The 22,098-nt window shown below is 40.5% G+C and overlaps 1 protein-coding gene across 1 annotated transcript in view; it reads right to left on the bottom strand.

Moving 5' to 3' along the window:
• Positions 1 to 2,213: 2,213 nt before the first annotated feature.
• The window catches only part of LOC124870410 (dual specificity protein phosphatase CDC14AB-like), a 36,403-nt gene continuing 16,518 nt past the window's right edge, over positions 2,214 to 22,098 (bottom strand). The window contains exons 9-14 of the mRNA XM_047369074.1: positions 13,173 to 13,403; positions 11,340 to 11,478; positions 5,484 to 5,703; positions 5,300 to 5,391; positions 3,016 to 3,147; positions 2,214 to 2,917 (exon numbers count right to left, since the gene is read on the bottom strand). Coding sequence (XP_047225030.1) covers positions 2,869 to 2,917; positions 3,016 to 3,147; positions 5,300 to 5,391; positions 5,484 to 5,703; positions 11,340 to 11,478; positions 13,173 to 13,403 — 863 coding nt within the window. The 3' untranslated portion in view covers positions 2,214 to 2,868. The remainder of the gene's footprint in view (positions 2,918 to 3,015; positions 3,148 to 5,299; positions 5,392 to 5,483; positions 5,704 to 11,339; positions 11,479 to 13,172; positions 13,404 to 22,098) is intronic.

The following is a 22,098-nucleotide window of genomic DNA, read 5'->3' as shown; positions in this document are numbered from 1 at the left end:
CAAAAAACAAACAAAAATTCATTCATGATAAGCTCACAAACCTTTTGGGATGCTAAGATTATTTTTGACAGAATAATATTTCCAAAAATGTTTCTTACGATATAAAGTGCCAGTTTTTTGTTTCATCGAATGAAACTTGCTTTTCCTTTGATCGGGAGTGTCATCTCTGTTACATAGTGTGTGGAAAATGTTTTTTTACCTAAACTTCATTCAAGTTGTATTCTTTGAACTAAAATGTTTATTTTTTAAATATATATATATATAACTGTTCGAAAGAAGGCCCAACAGAGACTGTACTTCCTGAGGCAACTCAAGAAGTTCAACCTTCCACAGGAGCTGCTGGTTATCTTTTACACTGCCATCATTCAGTCTGTCCTGTCTTCATCCATCTCAGTGTGGTTTGGCTCATCCACAAAACAGGACAGGTCCAGACTGCAACGAATAATCAGGAATGCAGAGAGAATAATCAGGGCTGACCTTCCCTCCATCCAGGACTTATACAGGACTAGGGTCAGGAAAAGAACTGCTAAAATCTCTGCAGACCCCACACACCCTGTACATAAACTGTTCAGAGCTTTACCTTCAGGCCGCCGCTACAGAGCACTGTTCACTAAAACCAGCCGCCACAGAGACAGTTTCTTCCCCCAGGCTGTTTCTCTGATGAACATTCAATAAAGTACAAAACAACAGCATTCAGATGTTGCAAATGCACCTTTTTATTATATATGTGTATATTGTACATTGTAAATTTGTATATTCTGTAATGCAAAAACAGAACAAAAGAGCAAAGCGTACCGGAGTCAAATTCCTTGTTTGTATGTACGAACTTGGCAGTAAAGCTGATTCTGATTCTGATAAGGCTGAAAGAATAAAGTGCATTTTGCTATCAAAAGTCGTGGCTGTTTCTTTTTCTTCAAACGTTATTTTATTCTCGTTTTTGAGCGTGGCGTTGCATTGAAGGTGATTACATATGAATTGAACATTATACTCTAGTCAGTTAAGGATTTTAAAGTGACCAAGAAGATCTTTAAATTGGATGGTACAGTAGAGGATATGACACTGTCAAGTATTTTCTCCAGACTGTGATAATTATGAGGTAAACAAAAGAAATTAATATCTATTTCCAGTGGACCCAGTTTGTAAAAAACCTCAAATCATTACATTCATAAGTACTTTCTAACAAATTATTCCTGAGCTGTTTTTGCATTATGCAACTACAGGTCCTTCTCAAAATATTAGCATATTGTGATAAAGTTCATTATTTTCCATAATGTCATGATGAAAATTTAACATTCATATATTTTAGATTCATTGCACACTAACTGAAATATTTCAGGTCTTTTATTGTCTTAATACGGATGATTTTGGCATACAGCTCATGAAAACCCAAAATTCCTATCTCACAAAATTAGCATATTTCATCGGACCAATAAAAGAAAAGTGTTTTTAAAGCAGAATTTGCTTTCATCCGAAAAAAGTACTTTGGACCACTGAGCAACAGTCCAGTGCTGCTTCTCTGTAGCCCAGGTCAGGCGCTTCTGCCGCTGTTTCTGGTTCAAAAGTGGCTTGACCTGGGGAATGCGGCACCTGTAGCCCATTTCCTGCACACGCCTGTGCACGGTGGCTCTGGATGTTTCTACTCCAGACTCAGTCCACTGCTTCCGCAGGCCCCCCAAGGTCTGGAATCGGCCCTTCTCCACAATCTTCCTCAGGGTCCGGTCACCTCTTCTCGTTGTGCAGCGTTTTCTGCCACACTTTTTCCTTCCCACAGACTTCCCACTGAGGTGCCTTGATACAGCACTCTGGGAACAGCCTATTTGTTCAGAAATTTCTTTCTGTGTCTTACCCTCTTGCTTGAGGGTGTCAATAGTGGCCTTCTGGACAGCAGTCAGGTCGGCAGTCTTACCCATGATTGGGGTTTTGAGTGATGAACCAGGCTGGGAGTTTTAAAGGCCTCAGGAATCTTTTGCAGGTGTTTAGAGTTAACTCGTTGATTCAGATGATTAGGTTCATAGCTCGTTTAGAGACCCTTTTAATGATATGCTAATTTTGTGAGATAGGAATTTTGGGTTTTCATGAGCTGTATGCCAAAATCATCCGTATTAAGACAATAATAGACCTGAAATATTTCAGTTAGTGTGCAATGAATCTAAAATATATGAATGTTAAATTTTCATCATGACATTATGGAAAATAATGAACTTTATCACAATATGCTAATATTTTGAGAAGGACCTGTACATTTGTCTTGACATGAATGTATCAGATTAACATGTTTGAAACTTTGGATTGTCAAATGCTAAAACAAAGTCCACAAACCCAACTCACAACTGTTGGGTGCCTAAAATGTCCCAGGACATCAACCAACATAAAAAAATAAAAAAATAAAACTTATTTAGAAAAGTTTTTTTTGTTGTTATTTTTGCGCTTTTACACTAGAGTGACATTCACCAATGCACACACAAGACAACTTGTGGAAATGGTCCACTACATTGGATGCAGGAGAAGTTGGGAGGTTTCAGTTGTGTTGTTTTTGAGCTCCACTGAAGTTTCTGTGAGCACTTGGAGGAATGGAGAGGCTTTATAGCAGCAGTCCAGATGTCATGGTCAGTGTCACAGTAGATTGAGGTTTTAAAGTTCAGTGTAAAACCACTAGCTGTTCATTGGTAATGGAGGGAAAGTGCTCCGTTTTATGAAAACAATTCTTATCATCTGAACTGTTAATGGAACGTTCTCACAAAACAATGATGTCTTTTAATTACATATAAACCTTATGCTAACGATGTTTAAGGCCTTCCCAGATTCTTGCGGATCCAGTTTTGTGATGTGTTCACTGTCAGAACTGTAACATTATTCTTCAGGTTGAGTTCAGTAAATCAGTGCAGGCCTGGTGTTAAATAGACTGAGGCTGAAGGGGCTGAGGGGAGAGGCATACAAAATCAAAGGGTAAGAGATGGAAAGACAAAACAAACAGAAATAGTGCCTGTTCCTCTCAACATGACAGTTATCACCCACCTCTTGATCTGTGTGACGGTGGAGGAGCCTCGTATAAGCTTCTTAGAAGAAGATGGAGGGAGTGAAAGGGTGATTTTAGGTAACTTAGGGGGAGGGACGATGGAACAGTGGGACGCCTTTGATGTGTTCAACCTGAAAGACAAGCACAAAGTAATCAGATGTTCATGAGGGTTGCAAGCATTTATGTTTGCATGCATGCAAACAAAGAGCTAAAGATTAGGGTGATGGCAAGGAGGTCTTCCAGCCTTAAAGACTCAACACAGAAGATAAATGGTGAAAATACCAGTGCAAAAAGCTTGTCATTAGTTACATGGATCTGATTGATGTCATGCAATGCAGATTTGTCCACTAATTATTGGGTATTCAAAATTGATACTCCTTTTACATCATTTTATTGTCTTTAAAGAGATGCCTGTCTCACCTTGTATCAAATTATTTGGTTGAATGAAAATTATTTCAAATATAAATCTGCCAGGTATACATTATTTTGAGGTCAACTCTTTATAGTGCTGCTCAAAAACACCCTTCTGTCATTTCATATCCTTGTGGGCGGGGGTCTTTTTTTGACAACTTTTTGGGCTATAAAATGGAACTGTCTGCTGTGGCATGTTACCTACCCACCAGCCATGCAACTATTTCTACCCCCTGGTATGACATTCTGTTCCTGCCTTCTCTGGAGTCTACTCATGGTCTACTGTAAGATAATGTGGTTTTATATCTCAATAAATAACATCTAGCACCTGTAGGTCCTTCAGAGTCATATAGTTTTAGTCTGTCATTTATTTATTTTTTGTTTGAATTTTTTCAGCACTAGAAGTGTTTATTTTTGATTGTAGTTAGACAGGAAAGGAGGGGCAAAGAGAGGGGGAGACATTTGGCAAAGGTCGCCAGGTCTGGGACTTGAACTCGGGACAGCCGCTTTGAGGACTATAGCCTCTATATTTGGTCACACGCTAACCCCTACACCAACAGCGCCACGCCTAGTCTGTCATATTTTATTAAATTATTGCTGTACCAAAGTTTGGTTTGTTTCCCCTAACATCCTCTTCATTGTTAGTTGTATTCCTAATGTTGTCCTAGATTCTAAACACCAACGGGTCAAATCATTCATATCAACCTCCACTTTTCCTTTGCTGAAGTCTTTACAGTATTGGGCTTCACAAAGCATATACTAAGGAATTTTTTTGTTATTCTGAAACCACAAACCATACAGAATATAATCATGGGTAAAACACAGAGAGTCCCTGACTCTTAGTGCATAGGAGCCAGTTGATGCTGGTTACTTGACATGTGATGATCAACAGGTGTGCCCAGCTCTAGAAGCAGGAGTAATGGCTGTTTGCTGGTCTGCAGCATTTTGGTTGTGCGTCATCACTATGCCAAGCAGGAAAAACATCAGCAATGACCTTAGAGAAGCAATTGTTATTGCCTGTCAATCTGGGAGGTCTTATAATGGTATTTCTAAACAATATAAAATCTGTCATTCTACAAAAGACAGATTATTCACAAGTAGAAAACATTTAAGACTGCTGCTCATCTTCTCAAGAGTGGATGCTCCAGCAAATTTACTGTCAACCTGTGTAATGCTCAGAGATTTTGCCCAAAACCCCAAGAACCCCACCTCAGACTCGGCTGGCCTCACTTAGGTGTAAAGTTTGACAGGAAAACTTAAAAAAGCTAAACAAAAATGGCTTATTTGGAGAGGTTTCCATGAGAAAGCCACTTCTCTCTGAAGGAATATGGCAGCACTGCTTAGATTTGCTAAGTTCTGTCTGAAACACTGTCTGGAACAATAACCTTAGCACAAAGGAGACCAAAGATTTGTACATTATGCACAACCATGTCTAGCAAAAAAAGCATATCAGCACAAACAGCTCATAACAGGTGCCAAACACGGTAGTGGATAAAAATAACTACTTCTAGTTGTGGCTGCTGTAGGTGGTTCAACAAGCTACTAAGTTCTGATGTGTACTTAGTTTACCCATGAGAGCATTGATAATCATGGAACCTTCCTTTTCTCCCTGTGATTTATCCCTCACTGCTATCTTGAGGAGTAAGAGTAAAAAATTAGGGTCATGAAAGTTCTTGCTCCTTGTAAGGAACTTGTTGGCTTGGTTTAGCAAACTACAAATAGCATTTTTTTAACTGGAAGAAGGAAAACAACTTCAATGTTCTTTAAATTACAGTTTTCCTGTTTTCAATGTTTGAGCTTGATAAGTAAGCAGATTTCTCTTTTTCCTAACCATAAACACATAAAACAAGCAGCTGTGTTAGCAGACAGTACCTGGAGGAGGAAGAAGCTGACCCTGGTGTCCGTTTTCCTTTCAGGGCTCTTAGATTGTCTCCCTGGGTTAGACTGGTTTCTTTACAGTTACTCTGCACACATAAAAGCAAAAACTGTGTTACCTTTAGAATACTTATACATTGTTTTAAAACAGGTGGAATTGCCAAAAAATTTATCGCCTCACTTCATCCAAACTGTAGGATTTGCACAGAGTGGTTTTGATTGACAGATCATTCATGCTTGACACTAGATGTGACATTGCTTCTTGTTTGCCCTGTGTTACCGGGTCAGAGCTGGGCAGATGGGGCAGCTGTCGATGCTGGTGCTGCCGATTGAACCTCTGCTGGGCGAGTTTCTGTTTGGAGCGATACACGTCTCCCTGTACCCACAAGCTGTGTTGTTTCCTGCACACACACCAATTTACTCATATTAAACAACACATAATAAAGTTACTGCTATGTTAATCATTCTAAACATAACTTAACTTCCCATTTTGGTCAAGACTAATCTTTTAATGATAGTATTGTATTCTAGTTTTTAACATAATCAAAATTAATACAAAGCCACTTCAATATGAAGCCGAACAGGTCGTCCAGCGGCCGGCTCCTCTGAGTCCCCTCTACCAGGCTCAGAACCAATGGGGACAGAGCCTTTTGCTCTGCTGCACACCAGCTCTGGAATAGCTTCCCTCCAGCGCTAAGAGAAGTGCAGATTCTTTTAAAGTTGGACTGAAGACATTCCTGTTTAGGAAAGCTTTTAACTTTACTCTAGTGTCTACTTTTGTTTTAATTGTAGCACTCTGAGATTCCTTGCGCCGCTCAAGGTGGCAGTAGGTTGGAGTAGCTTTGTTACTTTTGATTCTGATTTATTCTTTTTTGGGAACTATTCTTCTTGTGGTGGATACAGTTGATTTTTTTTTTTGGACAACTGTCCTTTCCGGTGTCAGATGCTGTGCAGTTTGGAGGATTTTTCCTAATACTTTCTATATTTGGACATTTGTTATGATGCATTGCCATAGCAACGGGGTTGTTTCTTACAACCGGGAGCAGCTGATTAATATCTCAAAAGCTCAAAAAATACTTCAACTACAACCCCAAAATCCCTGATGAGTTGAAAAGGAGATGCCGTGGATGCAGAGCAGGAGCTAAGAGAAGAGAGAGAAGGAGGAAGTTCAAACCATCTCTCGATTATGATGGGCAATGTGAGATTGTTGGGAAACAAGTTGGATGAACTCCAAGCCCTACAAAGGACCCAGCCAGAGTACCGGGCATGCAGTATTATGTGTTTTACTGAGACATAGCTGCAGGATCATATCCCCAACTCCAGCGTCTCTCTGCCGGGCTTTTTAACCATACGAGCAGACAGAGGAACGGCAAATGTAAAGGAGGTGGACTGGCAGTACTTGTGAACAACAGATGGTGTAATCCAGGACATGTAACTGTGAAGTGTCATCTCTGCAGTCCAGATATTGAACTGTTGGCAGTAAGTTTTTGTCCATATTATTTACCCAGAGAGTTCACCAGTGTTATTTTGGCAACAGTTTATGATCCACCTTCCGCTGTTGCCGACACTGCATGTGATGCCATCAGCTCAGTTGTTGCTAAGCTACAGACACCAAACCCCAATGCTTTTGTGGCAATTTCTGGTGATTTTAACCATGCTTCACTCTCTGCTACATTTCCAACGTTTCAACAGTTTGTCAGCTGCTCTACCAGAGAAAACAAAACATTGGATTTGTTTTATGCAAATGGCAAGGACTCATACATCTCTACAGCAAGACCTCCTCTAGGCAAATCAGATCACAATCTTGTTTTTCTCTGCTCGAAATATAAGTCCCTTGTTCAGAGGCAACCTGTAATAAAGAGGACTGTGAGAAAATGGTCACAGGAAGCTGAAGAAGCTCCGCAAGGTTGCTTTGAGGCTACAGACTGTGACGCACTGTGCCACCCACATGGAGAGGACATCAATGCCATGACTGAGTGTGTAACCGACTATATAAACTTCTGTGTGGATAACATCATGCCCACCAGAACCGTGAGATGCTTCCCGAGTAGCAAACCTTGGATCACCAGTGACCTGAAGGACCTGCTTAACAAGAAAAAAAGAACCTTCAGAGAGGGAGACAGAGAATTATTGAGGAGTTTACAGAAGCAACTTAAAGTCAAGATAAGAGACAGCAAGGAGGTGTACAAACTGGAGAGCAAGATCCAGCAAAACAATATTGGAGATGTGTGGATAGGGGATGAAGATGATCACGGGCTTCAGGCAGAGGGATGATCGGACTGATGAAGGTCTGGGCAGAGCCAATGAATTGAACACATTCTTCAATAGGTTCAGTTCAGAAACAAGCTACGCATCCTCCTCTCCTGCTCACAGCCAAACAGACATTCCACCCTCCTTTGACCCACAGGACCCACAGCTGTCCAGTAACACCTCACATTTTTTATCTTCCACTTCAGCCCTAGACCCTTCTGCTTCTACATGTTTGCCTTCAACCATATCAGAAGATGCTGATGCTTCCTTTGCTTCCCCCTTCCACCTGTGTGTCTCAAGAAGTCAAGTGAAGATGCAACTGGAGAGACTGAATCGGAATAAGGCTGCAGGTCCAGATCATGTCAGCCCTAGAGTCCTGAAGGCCTGTGCAGAGCAGCTCTGTGGGATTCTTCAGCACCTCTTCAACCTTAGCCTGGCCCAGAAGAAGGTTCTGGTGTTGTGGAAGACCTCCTGTCTTGTTCCGGTACCAAAGAAAACTCACCCATCAGTCCTCAATGATTATAGACCTGTTGCCCTGACATCCCACATCATGAAGGTCCTAGAGAGACTCCTGTTGGCCCACCTGAGTAAGCAAACAGTAAACCATCAGGACCCCCTTCAGTTTGCTTATTGCTGTGGAGTTGGAGTTGAAGATGCAATCATACACCTGCTTCAACAAACCCACTGTCATCTGGACAAAACAAGCAGCAGTGTGAGGATCATTTTCTTTTATTTCTCCAGTGCATTTAATACAATCCAACCTGATTTGCTTTGTCAGAAACTCCAGAAGACTCAGGTGGAGGCCTCAACAATCTCCTGGATCAAAGACTACCTGACAAACAGACCACAGTTTGTGAGACTGAAGGGTTTTGAGTCTAACCAGGTAGTCAGCAGCACAGGAGCACCACAGGGGACTGTATTCTCACCATTCCTTTTCACTGTGTACACCTCAGACTTCCAGTACAAGACAGACTCCTGTCATCTGCAGAAATACTCGGATGATTCTGCAGTCGTGGGGTGGATCAGAGATGGACAAGAAGCTGAGTACAGGAAGGTGGTGGACCGCTTTGTGGCATGGTGTGGAAACAATCATCTAATTTTGAACGCGACTAAAACAAAGGAGATGATTGTAGATTTTAAGAGAAACAGGAATAAGTCAAAATCTATTTCTATCATGGGAGAAGAAGTGGAGGTGGTGGAGTATAAATACCTCGGTGTTCACCTGGACAACAGACTAGAGTGGAGATGCAACTGTGAAGCCATCTACAAGAAGGAATAGAGCACACTGTACTTCTTGAGGAAGCTTAGGTCCTTTGGTGTTTGCAGCAAGATGCTGCATATCTTCAATAAGTCTGTTGTGGAAAGTGTGATCTCTTCTGCCATCATCTGCTGGGGAAGCAGCATCAGAGCCAGGGACTTAAAAAAGCTCAACAAGCTGATAAAGAAGGCTGGCTCTGTTCTAGGGACTCCTCTGGAACCTCTGGAGATCATTGTGGAAAGACAGATTCTTCATAAAATGAAGAACATTATGGAGAACCCTGAGCATCCTCTTCATGAGATTGTCCTACAACAACAGAGTGTCTTCAGTCAGAGGCTTCTTCAGATCTGCTGTAAGACGGAGCGCTACAGGAGATCCTTCCTGCCCACAACCATCAGCATCTACAACGGCTCTTTGAAGAAACCTTCATAATGAGCTACAACAACATTTAATTTCCCTTTGGGATTAATAAAGTATTTTTGAATTGAATTGAATGAAAAGTGCATTATAAATAAAATGTATTGTTATTATTTATGAACTATGCGTCACATTCACTTGTACCGTAGAGGGACCGTAAAGGTGTAACATTATTCCAGTTACAGATTATGCACAGTCTCAGCTGCTTAGTTTGCTTTCTCTATAGACTAAGACCATGTAGTATACCTTTTCTGCTAGCTGACAAATTGTTAACTAAAGGATTGTTTTTAAATCCTCATCCCATATTTTTTTTGTTTGTTATGACAATGTGCTATTATTGATATCCAAACAAAGACTTCAGAGGATTTTTCCAGGAGTCTGTGTGATAATGTCTCTAATTTGATAACAGATTTAGAACTATTTAGATCTATCCTGCTACAACACATGTCCGCTATGTGTTGGCTTCTGATTTAGTGTTCTTGCTGACGTGATATAGACTTCCGGAAAGAGGCTTTTTCTCACTGACAAGCTTAGAGACACGTTAGTGTGTTGTCAGAGCTCCACACTTCAACAAAAACATGCTGTCTGTGGGACTTACTGATCCGTTGTTCAGACATTTATTGTTTTAAGGAAATGGCTGATTTTCTGTTTGCTATTTATTCCCTGCCATCCTAAAAGAAAATACTTCTGATGTTTCGCATTCCAATATAGGGAGACATTACCTAAAAAAACACCCCTTTTGCTGATGGACGCATAAGGCCAAACATTGTCTTCAGCCACAAACACCTGTGCTGAGAGTGAGATAAAGCTGTGGCTAGCATTTTGTGATGTGATCCCCAAGGCCAACTCAAGGCACTTTGCCAATATTTCCCAGCCTGGAGAGGCAGTGGTGGGTTAATGAAGAACGCTGCCAGTGTGTGACCCCTGGACGAACAAGAGACTGAACTCTTCTGCCATAAAGGTGGGGTTGTTTATGATACTGGACAGTACAATTCAAGGTAACAGAACCTACTTTAAACATGTTTACCTCTAGGTCCTCATCTTTTGAGAGACAGTTAGCTAGATGATCAAAGAAGACAAGGAGACTTTCTCACACAGGTTCAGGAAAAAGACTGAGAAGGCCTTATAGGTGTTAGAGCTTCACTTAGTTTACTGATAGGTTGCTGAAGGTTCATTCATTATTCCAGCTAAAGCCTTTTTATTTTTCAGTTCAATTAAATTCAGTTTTATTTATATAGCACCAATTCACATCGCATGTTGTCTCAAGGCAATTTACAAAGTCAAATCAATCGAATCATACAGATTTCAAGTCAGGTACATACATTCCAGTTAATCCTAACTATCAAACAGTGCAGCTAGATTCAGTTTATTGTTCAAATTGGTTAAAAAGTTTTATATCTAAGGAAACTCAGCAGATTGCCTGGAGTCAGTGACTCGCAACATTCACTCCTCCTGGATGAGCATGTAAAGACCGTGGACAGTCACTGGCGTTGACTTTGCAGCATTCCTTCATACTGAGCATGCATGTAGCGACAGTGGAGAGGAAAAACTCCCTTTTAACAGGAAGAAACCCCCCAGCAGAACCAGGCTCAGTGTGAGCGGCCATCTGCCACGACCGACTGGGGGTTTGAGAAAACAGAGCTGAGCCAGAAAAAGAGCACAGAAGCACTGATCCAGGGTCACTTTCTAAGGGAAAAAAAGCGAAACATTAAGGGTTATAACTCCTCTAGGAGAGAAAGACAGCTAAGCAGATGAACTCTGATCCAGTTTCCAAGCCTAGAGTATGAAAGAGGGCACATACAGTTAATCACAGTAGAAGCACAGTCAGTAGCTACATCTAGGAGAGAGACAAGGTTAATCACTGAAAGACAGGGCCACGTGTGTCATCTGTAGAAGGTAGAAGTTGTTGCAGAGAATCAATGTAGTATTGTCAAAAGGAAGATGAAAGAAACCAGACCCAACAATGCAGACGACCTGAAGGCTGCTATCAAAGCAATCTGGAATTCCATCCCACCTCAGCAGAACCACTGGCTGGGTTAATATTGACCTAAACTATGAGAAATCATCCCGGGAACAGGCGTCACCAAAATGATAACAAAGCCTTAAACTTACTCTTCTAAGAAGTTCTGCTGGGGACCGATTATTGACCCAGGTCGGCAGATTCTGATCCAAGCAATAGCCTCAGCTGCGGTGAACCGAAAGTGCTTCATCAGATAGCAGGCGATCAGGGTGCCTGTACGCCCCAAGCCAGCTAAGATTGGAAAATAATACATTCAGGATATGCATGACTTTTAGAGTGCAAGAATACAGGTCCTTCTCAAAATATCAGCATATTGTGATAAAGTTCATTATTTTCCATAATGTCATGATGAAAATTTAACAGTCATATATTTTAGATTCATCGCACACTAACTGAAATATTTCAGGTCTTTTATTGTCTTAATACGGATGATTTTGGCATACAGCTCATGAAAACCCAAAATTCCTATCTCACAAAATTAGCATATTTCATCTGACCAATAAAAGAAAAGTGTTTTTAATACAAAAAACGTCAACCTTCAAATAATCATGTACAGTTATGCACTCAATACTTGGTCGGGAATCCTTTTGCAGAAATGACTGCTTCAATGCGGCATGGCATGGAGGCAATCAGCCTGTGGCACTGCTGAGGTCTTATGGAGGCCCAGGATGCTTTGATAGCGGCCTTTAGCTCATCCAGAGTGTTGGGTCTTGAGTCTCTCAACGTTCTCTTCACAATATCCCACAGATTCTCTATGGGGTTCAGGTCAGGAGAGTTGGCAGGCCAATTGAGCACAGTGATACCATGGTCAGTAAACCATTTACCAGTGGTTTTGGCACTGTGAGCAGGTGCCAGGTCGTGCTGAAAAATGAAATCTTCATCTCCATAAAGCCTTTCAGCAGATGGAAGCATGAAGTGCTCCAAAATCTCCTGATAGCTAGCTGCATTGACCCTGCCTTTGATAAAACACAGTGGACCAACACCAGCAGCTGACAGGGCACCCCAGACCATCACTGACTGTGGGTACTTGACACTGGACTTCTGGCATTTTGGCATTTCCTTCTCCCCAGTCTTCCTCCAGACTCTGGCACCTTGATTTCCGAATGACACGCAGAATTTGCTTTCATCCGAAAAAAGTACTTTGGACCACTGAGCAACAGTCCAGTGCTGCTTCTCTGTAGCCCGGGTCAGGCGCTTCTGCCACTGTTTCTGGTTCAAAAGTGGCTTGACCTGGGGAATGCGGCACCTGTAGCCCATTTCCTACACACGCCTGTGCACGGTGGCTCTGGATGTTTCTACTCCAGACTCAGTCCACTGCTTCCGCAGGTCCCCCAAGGTCTGGAATCGGCCCTTCTCCACAATCTTCCTCAGGGTCCGGTCACCTCTTCTCGTTGTGCAGCGTTTTCTGCCACACTTTTTCCTTCCCACAGACTTCCCACTGAGGTGCCTTGATACAGCACTCTGGGAACAGCCTATTCGTTCAGAAATTTCTTTCTGTGTCTTACCCTCTTGCTTGAGGGTGTCAATAGTGGCCTTCTGGACAGCAGTCAGGTCGGCAGTCTTACCCATGATTGGGGTTTTGAGTGATGAACCAGGCTGGGAGTTTTAAAGGCCTCAGGAATCTTTTGCAGGTGTTTAGAGTTAACTCGTTGATTCAGATGATTAGGTTCATAGCTCGTTTAGAGACCCTTTTAATGATATGCTAATTTTGTGAGATAGGAATTTTGGGTTTTCATGAGCTGTATGCCAAAATCATCTGTATTAAGACAATAAAAGACCTGAAATATTTCAGTTAGTGTGCAATGAATCTAAAATATATGAATGTTAAATTTTCATCATGACATTATGGAAAATAATGAACTTTATCACAATATGCTAATATTTTGAGAAGGACCTGTAATATAATAGACCAAAATCAGCTGCACCTTTACAGTGCACGGCTACAGCTCCTTCTGTGCTTTCACACACATGCAGGAAGCGTCTAATGATCAGGTCAGAGGGTGTCGAGCCATCCATGAAGAAGATATCATGGTGTTCGAATCCTGCATGCTCAAACCGTCTGCTCTCATACAACTTCTTGTTCAAGCGAACCACAGCAGTCACATTGTTTTGGCGGAAGTATTCAAAATACGTCTCAGGTGCATGGAGAGGATAACCTGAAAATTCAGGACAACCCAAGATGAAGCACGTTACAGTGCTTTTAAGAAAAACTTTTTCACCATCATAAATAAAATCCATTATCACCTACAGGGGTTGGACAATGAAACTGAAACACCTGGTTTTAGACCACAATAATCTATTAGTATGGTGTAGGGCCTCCTTTTACAGCCAATACAGCGTCAATTCATCTTGGGAATGACATATACAAGTCTTGCACAGTGGTCAGAGGGATTTTAAGCCATTCTTCTTGCAGGATAGTGGCCAGGTCACTACGTGATACTGGTGGAGGAAAACGTTTCCTGACTCGCTCCTCCAAAACACCCCAAAGTGGCTCAATAATATTTAAATCTGGTGACTGTGCAGGCCATGGGAGATGTTCAACTTCACTTTCATGTTCATCAAACCAATCTTTCACCAGTCTTGCTGTGTGTATTGGTGCATTGTCGTCCTGATACACAGCACCGCCTTCAGGATACATTGTTTGAACCATTGGATGCACATGGTCTTCAAGAATAGTTTGGTAGTCCTTGGCAGTGACGCGACCATCTAGCACAAGTATCGGGCCAAGGGAATGCCATGATATGGTAGCCCAAACCATCACTGATCCACCCCCATGCTTCACTCTGGGCATGCAACAGTCTGGGTGGTACGCTTCTTTGGGGCTTCTCCACACCGTAACTCTCTCGGATGTGGGGAAAACAGTAAAGGTGGACTCATCAGAGAACAATACATGTTTCACATTGTCCACAGCCCAAGATTTGCGCTCCTTGCACCATTGAAACCTACGTTTGGCATTGCCATGAGTGACCAAAGGTTTGGCTATAGCAGCCCAGCCGTGTATATTGACCCTGTGGAGCTCCCGACAGACAGTTCTGGGTCGAAACAGGAGAGTTGAGGTGCACATTTAATTCTGCCATGATTTGGGTAGCCGTGGTTTTATGTTTTTTGGATACAATCTGGGTTAGTACCTGAACATCCCTTTCAGACAGCTTCCTCTTGCGTCCACAGTTAATCCTGTTGGATGTGGTTCGTCCTTCTTGGTGGTATGCTGACATTACCCTGGATACCGTGGCTCTTGATACATGATAAAGACTTGCTGTCTTGATCACAGATGCACCAGCAAGATGTGCACCAACAATTGGTCCTCTTTTGAACTCTGGTATGTCACCCATAATGTTGTGTGCATTTCAATATTTTTAGCAAAACTGTGCTCTTACCCTGCTAATTGAACCTTCACACTCTGCTCTTACTGGTGCAATGTGCAATCAATGAAGACTGGCTACCAGGCTGGTCCAATTTAGCCATGAAACCTCCCACACTAAAATGACAGGTGTTTCAGTTTCATTGTCCAACCCCTGTAACTAGTATGAGTCTCTGTGTGTAGTTTCATCTCAGTTTAAATCCAAATGTTCTGTGAAGGCTTCAGGCAGCATGGTGAAGAAGGTGAACTGTGGCTCAGTAGGAAGAGTAGTTGTCTTGCAATCAGAAGGTTGTGGGTTTGATTCCAGCTTCCTCCTGCCCTATGTCGATGTGCCCCTGGGCAAGGCACTTAACCTCAAGTTGCCTACCGATCTGTGTATCGGTGTATGAATGTGTGAGTGTTAGTGAGTGCAATTGGGTGAATGTGGTGCTAGTGTAAAGTGCTTTGAGCGGTCTGTATGACTGGAAAAGTGCTATATAAGTTCAGTCCATTTACCATTTATCCAAAATACTATGTGTGGCAGGAAACTAATGTTGTGGAATTTTCTTATCAAAGTGGGTAGAAGTTGACTCATAACAAGAGAAAATCCGGACTTTGTCTTATAAGTTTTATTCAAAGGCATTCAGCGTTTGAAGACCCTGACACTGAGGTTAGTCAGTGAAACAGAGCCCCGATCAACATTTACACACAGTATTTATACCAGAACATGACAGTGTTATCTCAACTTCAAAGAGTCTGTGTTTTACGACCCCAGACCCTTCCCGGGTTCAGAGGTGACTAGGTTACCTAGGAACAACCATCTACTCTCCAAGAGGCATCACCCTAACAAATGCCCTTAACCATTAAACTTCTGATAATGGCTTTTACAGCTTCCTCCTCTAACACAGATGTTCACTGGAGTGAGGTAAACCAAAGGTCATACACTGTGGAATGCTTACTGCAAGAATTTCCATCACATTCCTTTCTTCTGATTACAAGATAATCACAACTAAAGGAAAATTCTTCAAAACCATCACCCCTCTCAGCTAACAGATAATCCAAAGCCATTCTAGTTTGCAAACTCATCGTTCTAATAGCTTAGGCTGATTGAAGTATAAGTTGTGACCGTATGTAGTAAGTGAGCTAGATAACATACTCCAGACCAAGTAGCAGGCAGATACAGATATGATCTATTTCCACACATCCAAACCATGTTCTTAGGACACGAGAACCCATCTCTACTAGGAAAAGTAACAAGAACCCTGGTTAATTTACCTGCCATGCCATACAATTGACTTCCATTCGGTAAGGCTGTAAGATTAAGAGTTAACACAAAAGGATCTGGAGCCAAAGATTCTGAAATAGTATACGGATCAGTCCTGACAGGACAAGGTCCAGATGTATTACTGTGGATCAAGGCACATGAAACTGGTATAATAGTTTTACAACCCACCGTCTTTCCAAGGAAATAAGGTGTGCTTTCCTCCTGAGCAATACAAATATCTGGATCTTTAATTGGATTTCTATTACCCCGAAATCTATAAAGAGTTCCTGTAGACGCACACGTTAAATTAGTCTCACTAGAAAATTTACTAACATTTCTGCTTGTCTGTACAGCATAATTCCTCACCCAAGGAAAAATGACCTCCACCAACCGGTTATCTGGAAAGAAAGTAGCTAGAGTATAAGCAGTATCAATAGGAACTGGTACCAAAAATGGTCGATCATTAATAGCATGTGGAATCAAACAACAAACATAGCAACTGTCCTTTCTTATCTTCCTCACGGTTTGATGCATCAGTTGCCACCAGACATTATCAGTATGATCATAGTAGTCAGAAAAGTGATGGATCTCTCTTCAAATCAGCTGATGAGCATTATTAACACAATTCCTCAAATTAGCCTTACATTGTCTTTGCTGCACCTTTTCCCAAATGAACACAAGAGTTATAAAAATACTTGAAATACCAATCATTAGCATCAGAACAGACCATCTTCCATTTAACTGCATCGTGACCTTGAAGTGGAATGTCCTTTCTTCTGGTACTGAAAGCAAACAGTTTCTTTTTTTAAAGAAAACAAATTATAAACACAACTTAAAAAACAAAAACTCCTGCCGACTCTCCTGAGTGGCTTCAAGCTGCCCTGTTACCAGTCTGGTACAGGTGGGCGGTCGTAGGAAGCTCCTCTAGAAATATATTTAGAAACAGGAACTCTAACCTGCTTAAGAAATTAAGGAGAATAAGCATCGTGGCGCATATTTGACTGTCTCTCTGTTGCAGGCGTCACCAGTTCATCCAGAGAAAGGTTATGTGCAAATGTGTAGAGGTCTTCCCTGTATGTTTCCTATGTGTCTCTCACTGTGGTGTGTGTGCAGTGAGGCAAATGACCTTATGACTTCTAACTTTCAGGCAATGCGATGGCCTTAAGTAGATTCTGAAATAACGTTGCACTGCCCAAGGGATTATTGTGCCCTTGTAAGAACAGTGTTCTTCAACCACCTGTTCAATCACTCGCCAGTGATCAGCTTACAGTTCTTTATCTTGTGGTGGTCCGCTGTCCTCACACCTTTCAGGCCGTGGATGATCCAGTTGGAAGATGACTTGCGTCCTGGAAGCCAGATGAAACTGGAGGAGCTGGAGCTTTCCTGCAGCTTTCCTGCAGCTTTTCTGGCTGTCTAGTAGGATCTGATATGGGCCATTCCAGCACCTGGACTTCCAGTGTTTTCTCCTAAATTCTCTGACCAGAATCCAGTCGCCAGGAATAAAGGACTGGAGGGTGGAAGTGGCTGTTTCTGGTAATGCAGCCTTCACTGTCTGTGAAACTTGAGAAAACACAGTGGACAGGTTTTGACAGTAAAACAACATCCTATCTCCACACAAAGATGTGGAAGAAAATTATCTTGGCAATATCCCCATGTCCAAATTAGGAGACCTGCCACACAGCACTTCAAAAGGACTGAGATTTGCCTGTGTCCTTTGTCTCAATCTCATATAAGTGAGAACAGGGCCTTCACAACACTTGGCTAATTTTCAATTCAAAGTCCCCTTCTCAAACATAAGTGCTTAACTACATGAACTTCATCAAAACATCCAACAAAATCCAAATAATTGATCTTCTGACTTCACCTGATATACTAGCAATGACCATCAGCTAAATATTCTGAATATCAAAAATGTGACATGATGTTTGTGGAAGGTCTGAGTACAGGTCAACATTTCATAGTTTCAGAATACCCACAAAGAATTTCAAAAATGGTCTAATCTGTGGAGATATAAAATTTCACAAAAGAATCAACAGCATAATTTCAGACAGGTTTTCAGAATGTGGTCTTAGGGAGCTATGCACCATTTATATAATCAAAGTACAACGTCTCTCTCGCATTGTCACTAAGTCCTCACTGGAGGTATGAGCTACCCTTTTTCCCATGAGTGCTAAAACTTTTGGAACCCCATGTTACTTTATTCTGACATTCCCCTCTTCTGGCGCAGGGTCCAACCCATGCGACAATCCAGCAAAAAGTTTGTACAAAAATGTTTTAGTAACCAAGATCACATAACCTAGAACCAAAGAAATGAATTCTGATATAACTATGTGTCACTATGAATTTAACGAAAGCAACATAAAGAAAATCCAGATGTTTTTAACTGCAATTCAGTTCCATTAACAACTAAACACAAACTGTAGTTATTCAGTTCATCAATGTTTCACTTAGAAATTAGTCACATATCATCCTAATTTGTCTTGTACAAAGATGAGTATTAGATTAATGGACATCCAATGTAATTTGGATGAAGAAACCCTACAAATTGAATCTAATAAATAATTCCCACCAAGTATAAAGGCATGACTCTGATTCTTTATCAAAAATATATTCCTTACTTTTGGCATATCTTGAATTGTCAGCTAGCTTAATGGTACCAGGGAAACTTTCAATCTAATAAATCACCAATGATTCTGCATGCAAAACTAATTCTTCAAACTAGTTTAAACTATTTCATTAACCTTTTAATAATAAAACACATAAATCTAAAAGTCATGCTACATCCTTAATCATTATACAAAAAAAACATGTTTTTAAGGCAACAATCACTACAAGCATTTTGACTCTATTGTCTCTTAAACAGTGTTAAAACTCAGGAAGGGAGGTGCTGAGCGTTACCATGACAGCAAAGGCATGAACCAATCTAGTAGGTGGGCGGAGTCAGGCAGAACTAACCTTTGATTGACAGCCTATGGGCGGACCCACAGTTTCTTCATCCCATCCCACATTAGTGTAACTTAAACTGCAAAACTGTTAACATGCACCTACCTCAGAAACAAGCTGCTTCTTAACTCTCCTGAAAAGTCAAAGTTTAATCAATCTGGGATTTAGAAACATTATTCTAAACATGGATTATTGTTTCATGCAACATATAAACAAACATTCATTCCAACAAAACAAAGACAAAACATCAAAGACAGACAAATGGCCAAATTTGAAGCTTCAAGAATTCAAAGAAATTTTTAACAATCTCTTTTCAGAATATGTTTTCTCAACCATATCTTTTAATGCTATAATTGATCAATGTTGTTATGACAATCTTCAGGATTGTTTTTTTTTAAAATGAGTGCACATAGTCCAAAGAGATCTCAAAGTATTTAGAAGCACAGCAACAGTTTTCTCTTATATGAATCCAAATTTACTGATGCTGAAACCTTTTGCTAATTCTTTGTACTGTAACTCTGTAATAATAACTACAATCCTGAGAGTTATTGTTATAGTTCTCTTTTTGTTTGGCTTAATTTGATCGCAGCTGTATTGCAGAATTTCAAGTTAAATGCAAAGAAGTATTTTTAATTTAATTCAATTCAAATTCAAAGATACTTTATTGATCCCCGAGGGGAAATTAGAAAAGTCAGCGTTGACATTTTCATGTTATACCCAAACTAAACAAAACTGCAGTGTTTGACTTAATCATAAATTAAGATAAGAAGCTTGTCTCCAAACTGGACTTTTCCCCACATAATGTTTCAAAAAAGAACAAACATCATTTTCTTTAATTTGGCTATTTAAATTTTGAGAGTTGGGGAGAACTTATCACTAGAACCCCTCTTTAATAATCCAATGGTGATAAATGTTCCAATATTTTATCTCTTAGTAATCTGAAATCACCTTGTGTACCTTTGTACTCCTATGTATTCCTTTAATCTTTAAACCCTAAGAAATCAAACAAGGAGACTTGAGTTTGAGCCGACCATCCTCTTACTGTTAAGAGAGCCTTTATTTCTTTTCTTTTCCTAAAATAAAGGATTTTACTTGTCTTTATTCCGTTATACAAGTCCTAACCTTGGTTCCAAAACTAAACTCTTCAACCCCAATCTGTGTTCCCCAGAGTAGAAATTTTGAGTATTATTGCATTTCAAAGTCACCAAAATGACTGGAACTCATCATTGGCTTAGATCTATTTTAATAAGTAATCAGCCTACCTTTAATTAAGTATTATAATTTCATGGACCCAAAATCTATGGCTTACAGGCTTCAGGAGTCCAGGAACCACAAGTTGAATACTACTGCATTGAACAATGGTGTTAACTTTCTGCAGAGATTGAAGGATTGGCTAAATATATTATTTCTGCTTGGACAATAATCAGATTTAAAATTATTAGTTCACAGCTCCTAATTTACCTCAGATCATATTTGCTCCTATCCCAGTTCATAAGAAGCTTCAGATAAACATTATGCTAAAAAGCCAAAAACAAAACAAAAACCAGATCTGTTTTAAAATAAAGAAAAAGCATGCTTAAAAACTTGGTACTGTGGTGGAAAATAACTCCACGGTTCTGAAGGCCTTTTCATGCAGAGTCTTTTAGGAAGCAGTTTAATTTTTGTGTGGTACCACTGTCCAATCAGATTCTTTCTAAATAACCCAATTTTTTCATACTCATTTTAAAGGTTTGTTTTACCAAGGGAAATATGTTTAACAAAACCAATTACTCTCAAAAGTTTTAAAAGTTTTTAGCTGGTGATATCTTAGAAAACAACAAGTGTTTTAATATTTCTATGCAACACAGAACTGATCAGGTGTCCTTTCCTTCTCCAAAGGGAGAAAAAAGAACCTGCAGAACCAAATCTTTCATAGTTTTTTGTCAGGACCTGATATAAGGTACAGTGTAAATCAACACGCTGCATCAACACGCTGCATGAATCAGAAGAGGGAAGAAAAACCTAATATAACCTCTTCCCAGCAGCTGCTGTGAAAAACAATGAATTTGTACTTTCCATAAGCGTCAGTTAACACTTGCGGACAAAAACTGCACCAAACTGTAAGTACTGTGTCAGAAACTGTATGAAGACCATCTGCAGTAGAACTAAGCCTGTTTTAATGAGGTCTCTACCCATTAGATTTATGGGATACAAACTCTGACAACAGAAAATTATACCTGAAGGAGAAACCCATCAGGTTTTACGCATTCGCTGGGTTTTAAAAATACTCCTTCATGAGATCTGTCCTGAGAATAACATAGAAACACATGGTTACTGCTGAGTTTTGGAGATGTTGTAACTTCCTCTGCTTTTTAATAACTTTTAATAACTAGAATAATTGACCCTGAATATTCCACGACGAAAGAGAACTTGCTTCTCTGAAAGAATTAACCAGAAAGTATCAAATGTGTTAAGTTATCACCCTTTTAAAGATTCTTTTCTAACCCTAAAATAATATTTTAACCCGCTATATCTGTCCACGTCAAGCAAGCGTCACATGAGCAGCGGTTAATAAGCGTTCTTCATTGCAGAAAATAGGAAAAGATTTATGCAAATGTGTGTGTGTTTGTACGTTACCCCCATCAGTTTCTTAATCGCTCCAGAGTCAGACTATCAGGCACACAGTCCTCTATCAGTCCAAAAAACAACCAGGCCCTTCCCTGGTCTGTTGGTGAGACATTCAATCATTCTTTGTCCACTTTAACTTCTCCAGGAGGGAGAAAGAAGAAACTTTGCTCCGGTTTCTCTTCTGCCCGCATAAGATGCTTTCAATATAAATCCAGTGTATCGCTCTTCTGGCTCTTGCAAACAGCATGGATCTTTGTCCATCTCAGAGAATCCGGATTTTCTTCTGAGTTTCGTTTTTTTTCCCTTGTAGAAAGTCACACTGCGATTTTCAACATGCAGGAAGGCAGATCTCTCTCTTTCAGGCCGTGCTGGAGAAGCGTCTCTGGTGGAGTAGCCATGGAGAAGGGCAGGTTTCTAAAATCCAGACTCAAAAACGCAGATGTTGAACTTAAATCCCATATATGTGTGTATTTGTGTGTGAGAGAGGCAGAAGAAAAGTTTAGTATAGGTTCAAATTTTTGTACAAATACATATTATCAGTCAGTCAGTCAGTTGTCCCCCTGCCTGTCACTTCCTTTCACAACATGAACTATACTCCTTTCTAAAACAACTTTCTTTTCGCATCTCTAATGTCCTTTTTCAATTTTACCTTCTTTACCGACTGATCGCAATATTTAAGACAAACGAAACTTCCTTC

This window comes from Girardinichthys multiradiatus, chromosome 6 (assembly GCF_021462225.1).
Source record: "Girardinichthys multiradiatus isolate DD_20200921_A chromosome 6, DD_fGirMul_XY1, whole genome shotgun sequence".
NCBI lineage: Eukaryota > Metazoa > Chordata > Actinopteri > Cyprinodontiformes > Goodeidae > Girardinichthys > Girardinichthys multiradiatus.
This window is presented reverse-complemented; position numbering and strand designations above follow the sequence as displayed.